Source organism: Frankliniella occidentalis, unplaced genomic scaffold (genome assembly GCF_000697945.3).
Source record: "Frankliniella occidentalis isolate FOCC.00 unplaced genomic scaffold, Focc_3.1 Scaffold179, whole genome shotgun sequence".
Lineage (NCBI taxonomy): Eukaryota > Metazoa > Arthropoda > Insecta > Thysanoptera > Thripidae > Frankliniella > Frankliniella occidentalis.
This window is the reverse complement of record NW_026267305.1, coordinates 406,218-413,134: the sequence shown is the minus strand read 5'-3', so window position 1 is coordinate 413,134 and position 6,917 is coordinate 406,218. Positions and strand designations below refer to the sequence as shown.

General features: G+C 44.0%; 1 protein-coding gene across 4 annotated transcripts in view; it reads left to right on the top strand.

Annotated features, from left to right (window-relative positions):
* The window catches only part of LOC113217544 (uncharacterized), a 26,171-nt gene that overhangs the window by 8,630 nt on the left and 10,624 nt on the right, over nt 1-6,917 (top strand). For all 4 annotated transcript variants that reach the window (XM_052271941.1, XM_052271940.1, XM_026437496.2 and 1 more), the window contains one exon: nt 4,085-4,249. In XM_052271941.1, coding sequence (XP_052127901.1) covers nt 4,085-4,249 — 165 coding nt within the window. The remainder of the gene's footprint in view (nt 1-4,084; nt 4,250-6,917) is intronic.

Genomic DNA, 6,917 nt, shown 5'->3' with positions numbered 1-6,917 from the left:
TCTCAATTTGACCATGACAATCATGGTTTTTTTACCCTGGGTAGTCACACACGGCTGTAAGGTCACTCAAACTGATGATGATGACGTTGAGATTTGAACCCGGAACCTTTGTGTTACGAACCTGGAGCCTTGACCATTCAGCTACCGTAACACAACAACGTGAAAAAGACAAAATGATCTATTAAATCGTTAAAAAGGCTTCATGTCACAGAATCGTAAAGGGAGTAATACTTAAACCACACATTACGGGTCGACCCACACCATCTTTTGGGCTTACGGGTCCCCTAGATTATCTAGTATCACTAAAACGTTGATTGGCTGAGCGATTAGCGAAGCCCATTACTCACTGACCGAAAAAGTTTCATTCTGTTTGTTTGTCTGCCTGTCCGCACGATAATTCGAGAAAAAATTGAGCTAGCAATCTGGGAATTCCATGGTCGTTTTGTATCATAAAAAGACAGATCGAGTTCGAAGATGAGTATTCTAGCTCTCAAAAATTGACTTTAAAAAAAAATCAAAAACCACAGGTAACAATATATATCTTTTTTCCAAATATTTTTTTCTTTTCTCCTTAAGGCCTTACATTACAGTTAGCCCCTAGTTTTAAACTTGTTGTTTCTGGTTATTTTTATGAGTTAAAACGAGCCAGGTGATCAAAACTAGGTAATAATAATTATGTAGGTAGGTTCCTTTTTAAACAAATCAACCAAAAAATAAGTTCCGGTAACTTTGGGTTTGTAAAGGAACTACACTTTTAATACTTGAGTCATTTTTCCCAATTATCACTTTAACGCGCAAGATTTCAGATCCTCAGCTGCGTTTGGCTGGTGCACCTAGGAACGGCGGGGCACGGGTTAGGTGAGACCCTATGAACCCTACTTCTCAGCTGCTAAGGTGAATCCAGTGTCACAGCAAGTTCGTACCCATGTTGTGTTAAATATTGCTTAGTTCCCAGTATTATGACCTGAGTTTTAGCTACATTCAATGTTAGATTATGATCAAGATATTCACACACCTGTTGGTGGACTATTTTTTCCAATGCTTTACTCAGGGTACACAGGTTGCTGACTGGACGGTAGTCCTTTGGTTCCGAAGGATTCTTAACTTTAGGTAGAGGTAAAATAATAGCCTTCTTCCAAATGGTAGGGAAAACGCTGTTCTGCAGGCTATAATTAAATATATGATCTAGCACAGGTAATATAACAGGTAAACACAGCTTGATAAAAGTAACAGGAATGAGATCAACACCCTTACCATTTTACTTAATGGAGTTAATAGCTTTTACAATGTTTTTTAAGGAAGAGCATATTTATAGTGAAATTTATCATTGATGTCTCGTTGTGGCATAGCAGTAGAGTATTTTTCAATGCATGTTTGACGGAGCGAATTGGCAGTTTCGAATATGTTTTTATAGCGGACATCGGGGGGGCCCCGCCCCATACTAAGAGAAAAACTCCAGGTAGCGCTGACGCAATGGCGGTGAAAATTCAAATTATTTCAAAAGCGCCTGTCAGCTAAGCCAAACACTCTACAGGCGTGTAATGTGGGCGGTCTACCTGGCATCGCCACAGGCGCAAATACCCTTTCTAGCCCGCCCTTCTGCTTTGAAAAAGCTATCCAGCGGGCTTATGCAAACGACCTCGTGTGTGTGTGTCTGTCTGTCTGTCTGTTCCACTAGAAGGAGATGTGCTAGAGACTTCAAATTTTCAGGGTATCTTAAGGTTCACTCCTAGAAAACAAAACGCCTACGGCAAATCCTGGCAACCAACCCTAAGGGGCTGAAAAGGGGTATCAAAGAAAAGGGGGTAGGTCAAAAAAGTCAGAAAAAAATATTTTTTTTATGAGCTCCTAAGGGGTAACTCGTCAAAGTAGAGCCCTTTGGGCGAAAATTTCGTCCATTTGGCTCTATCTCTAACCGTTTAGGCGCTAGAGGGTCTTGTTTGACGAAAATAAGTTAAATATTGCTGTAGTGAACAATTAAATGTAAAAGAAGGCCCAAAACCGCAAAAGAGGTCCCCCCACCCCAAAAAACGTTTTCTAAGCAGAAGGGTGGGTTGTAGTCGCGGTGTTTAACCGTTACATCCCTTTCTCGTGTCTACGGGGCAAATTTTAAGGACGACGGGCTTTGCGGGCCGAAGGCCCGTCACATCATTTGATTATGTTCTACAGCAAATCGCGTGACAGAAATGGTCGGGCCGCAGGCCCGACCATCGCCGCCGGCAGGCCAAGCAGGCCCGGCCCCTGCCGAACAGAGTTGCCGGCGCAGCGAAGCGAAGCTGGCAACTTCCATGTGCCAGAGAGAGAGGGGGTACCGAAGAAAACAGGAAAGGCCAAAAAAGTTGGAGAAAATAATTTTTTTTATGATCTCTTAAGGGGTAACTCGTGAAAGTAGAGCCCTCTGGGCGAAAATTGAGTCCGTTTTGCTCCATCTCTAACCGTTTACGCGCTAGAGGGTCTTTTTAGACGAATTTAAGCTAAAAGTTGCCATAGTGAGCAATAAGTTGAAGAAAAAGGCCTAAAAACTGCAAAATAGAAAGGAAACTCTCCCCACCCCCACCCCAAAAAACGTTTTCTAAGCAGAAGGGTGGGTTGTAGTCGCGGTGCTTCACCGTTACATCCCTTTCTCGAGTCTTTGGGGCAAACTCAAAGATGACGGATTTAAGCGGGACGAAGGCCTGCTACATCAGTCGATCATGTTCTTCAGCAAATCGCGTGACAGAAATGGTCGGGCCGCAGGCCCGACCATCGCCGCCGGCAGGCCAAGCAGGCCTGGCCCCTGCCGAACGGAGTTGCCGGCGGAGCGAAGCGGAGCTGGCAACTTCGTTTGGCGGAAGGGTGGGCCTGCTTGTTGATACGGGCTAATGTCGGGCCAGGCGGCAGTCTCTCATGGCGGCAGGCGGCAGTCGTCTGCGGATGACGCTACGGGCCGCTATGGACCACTATGGGTCGCGCCCGCCCTGGCAGCACGCCCGGCCTGCCCCGACATGGGTGTAAATTTGAGCTTCGTTTTTAGAAACCAAAAGTCGTATCACCTTGCGGCAAAAAGAAATTTAGAGTTTAAGGTTAGGCGGAAAATCGGCCCGCTTTGTGTAGGTTGATAGCTCGTCTCCTAGCATGACAAAATACGGCCTGAAAAAGCACATGTGATCTCGAAAAACAGGCCATTTTCCCAAACGGCCCTTTAATCACATAACGAACTGTACCGTTGTAATCCTCATCCTTTCACCTTTATTTTGATGTAAGGGTCGATGTACTTTGCATCAATTAAACACCCAAAAAGGCAATTTCAGTTTATGCTGACATAAGATAGGGTGGGGGGCAGTGTGTAACAGACCCCCGTATTTCGAATATGGCACGTTCGGAACCAAATGTAAATGTTTGTATCCAATCTTTTCTTTTGCGTCCGATTTATCATTTTTTTTCATGGTTTGACTTTTATAGCCAAATTCCAAAATCTGTTACACACTGCCCCTACTCTCCCTTTCGCTCCGCCCGACCGCGGCGGCGCGCTTCAGCTCCAGTACTCAGCGATCCTTGCGGCCGAAAGTGGCGGTCGCCATCCTTATTTCAATATTTCTGACCCCTCGGAAATATTTCCGAAATGTTTCGGAAACACTTCCAATTTTTCCGGGAAATATTTCCGACCCCGAAACTCTAGCACGGAGCCCTGCCCCGGGCGACCCACATTAGAAAGGGAAAGGGTCGAGGGGGTTTTCACTTCTGAAATACCGTGTACACCAAATGAGGTATTTCACAGGTATTTCGCATGAAATACACCAAAATATGCCGAAATATGCTCCAAAACGGTGAACTTTTCCTGAGAAATACCGGCGAAATACCGGCAAAATACACGTATTACGAAATACACGGTAAAAAAAGTTTCTTGTATTTCAAGACCCTGTCTTGGATCTTATGGAGAGCGCCAATGGCATCCAAGACCGAGTCTTGAAATACAAGAATCTTTTTTTACCGTGTACCGTGTACAACGAAATGTCGAGTGAAAACCCCCTCGGAAAGGGTGCTACAAAAGAAAATGGTTATGCTGCAATCTAAAAATACTTCGATTTCTTCTTTATTTTTGCAGGGGCCGTATGATGTTTTTATTGATCAATGGACCGAGTGTCCTAAAGGGTTGGTCGACCCCTTTTTCCCGGTGAAGACTCGATTAGTCAGAAACCGTCATAACCACAATGACATGTTTTTATTTGCCAACTACACAATCAATGAACGTCTTGATGATAGCTCGTCCGTAAGTACATTTGTAAATGGTATAACTCTGTAGACCCACGATTCTTTCCTCCGTTTATTAGCCATACTTCTACCATACATTAGTTTCCCTCCTCGGACAATTCACCTGTCATCTGACTAAAGTGTGTATGCCAAAAGATTCAAATTTTACTGGGTGCAAAGCGTATTAGTGACACTGATACAATGACATATTACACCGACAAGCGATTAATTACTGGCCACACAAATACTTTTACTGCGGAATTGGACTTAAATCTAACAGTTCATAAGAGAGAGTGGCATGCTAACGCGTCCTAAGAAAACAGTAAATTCGCGCAATAAGGCTCAACAAAGTCCGATCCGCTTTCGGCTGCGCTCTGTCTCGATGTCGGGCATTTATTTAAGGGTGGTTAAAAGTTAAAAAACTGATTTTCGGCATATAATCGACTCAGACTCAATGTAGTTTTTGGCCTTCTACAGATGGCCATGGTATAAGTGGGTAGAGTTCCATCTCCTTTTAGACACTGAACTATAAGACAACAATAGATTGTAGGTATAGAGGCATCTTTTTTGTCCCGACACTTGTAGCGCAGAGATAAGTTCATCGTTTAACTTAAAAGTTTGCGCGTAAACAAAGATTTTTCATTACATTTTTCGGGAAAAAATGTTTAAGAATTTTTTTTAAAGAAAATTAAAGGTGATATGTTTATCACAACTCTTTCTTTTACGTAATATATCAAACCCCCTGTGTCGATCTATACTCCTTTTGATTCTGATTCTAAAACGTTAAAGGAGTGTTTTATCCCAATACTGTTGGAGAAATCATGCGCGCACACTTTGAAGTAAAACGTTCACTCCTTCCTCGACTCCTTCGCTCCTCCTTGGCCACGTGACTAGAGGATCAAAACGTTTCGTTCCTGGTCACTTGCCGGCACACAACAGCAAGAGAGAGCGGTGGGGGGGGGGGGGGCGTCAGTGTGACGTCACGATATTCTTTCTTCTTCCCAACACACCCGCACGCACGCATGCATCCACGTGCGCACTGTGCGCAACTGCGTTTGCAGCTGCGTTCGTGACCATCTGCGTGCTTGTCGCGTGCGTGCACCGATGCGTGTGTGTCGCGTGCGCGCGCAGATGCGCACGCACGCACGAACACTTACGCACGCACACAGATGCGCACACACGCACGTAGACGCACGGACGCAGAGGCACAGACATGCACCCTTATGAGACAGGTCACAGTTGGCCGCACCCAGAAAACCGTTGAGTCCACAGAACCAAATTCAAAACAGACGAAATTATAGCTCTGGGGACCAAAATTTATGCGTGGCGATGAAATAATTCAGTCTACATGACTTACTTTGATTGGTGCGACTATTTTTAGTTAAAAATCGGTTTACTAAATTTTAGTCGGTTTAAGGAATTAAATTTTGTTTCTTCCAACCCTGATTTAGTTGTATCAACTAAATGTTTCTCTGGGTGCGTGTTGGGACTTTCCCCGTAGGACCGATACGTTTTTTACACGTTCTTTACCATCCCACTTTACCTTAGGTAGGATGAACGAGTATTGTTCTCAGTGCGGTGCCACGCTTTTTCTGTTCCTGCTATCATCTCAGAACATACAACACCTACAGACATGGCAATAGTAAGTGCTACTGTACAGCGGGGACGCTCGTCTAAATTAAAGCCATGAACCTTTATTTAGGTTAAATAGTATAACTTTGAGCTGTTATGTTGAATATTTGAACTTTTATATTCATACGTTTTAAGTCGCTACCGAAGCATTTTAAAGAGAGTCTACTTAACAGATCCTCCTAAAAAATTGCAAGTCCCGTGACGGTGGAAGGAGTACGTAGGGTTATGGCGGCGCCATTTGTGCTGCCACCTGTGGACGGACATGGTAACTACTTCACAGTGAGCGCGCGGCGGGCGTTTTAAATGTACCTTTTATCGCCACGGAAAACCCTTCATCACCCTCAACACACACTTCTTTTACTCTGAGATGAAAGTACGAACTGATTTCGAAGAACTACAGTGGTTTAGTTAAAGAACGAGTTTCCTACTTAGCACAAAATTCATTTTGTGTTCATACTTTCCCTTGTTGTCCTTTGACGTTGCCAAAAGAACGGAACTATATTTTACTCCCACGCACAAAAATGTTGGAATCGAAACGCAGATTTACTCTAGTGAGTTTTCCTCAGTTTTGTTCTTTGTTTAGTTCTGTTCCTTCGAATAGTTCCGATGGAACGGAGCTATGAAGTCTCGCACCGTTTCGATTAATGTAATTCCTATTTTCCATCCCTGGGACAAAATCAAATTAAAGGTTACGTTTCGCAGATCGTTTCTAACGTACAACGCTTAACGCCCAATACGCCATGGAGCTGGTAGGGGCACCGCCTGAGTTCTGCTCTAGAAAGGGATCGCTTGCTGACATTCCTCTTCTAGCAGCGTTTGCCCCAGGGTAATGGTTAGTTTTTAGGCTACAGGACTACTAATTTAAATGTTCCGAGTTCAACTCCACTTAAAGCTTTGGAAAAATTTGTTGGCTGAGCGATTAGCGAAGCCTATTACTCCGTCTGCTCGGAAAAAACTTTTTCTGTCTGTGTGTCTGTGTATCTGTCCGCACGAAAACTCGAAAACGAATTGAGCGAGCGACCTGGGATTTTCAGGGTCGTTTTGTATCATAAAAA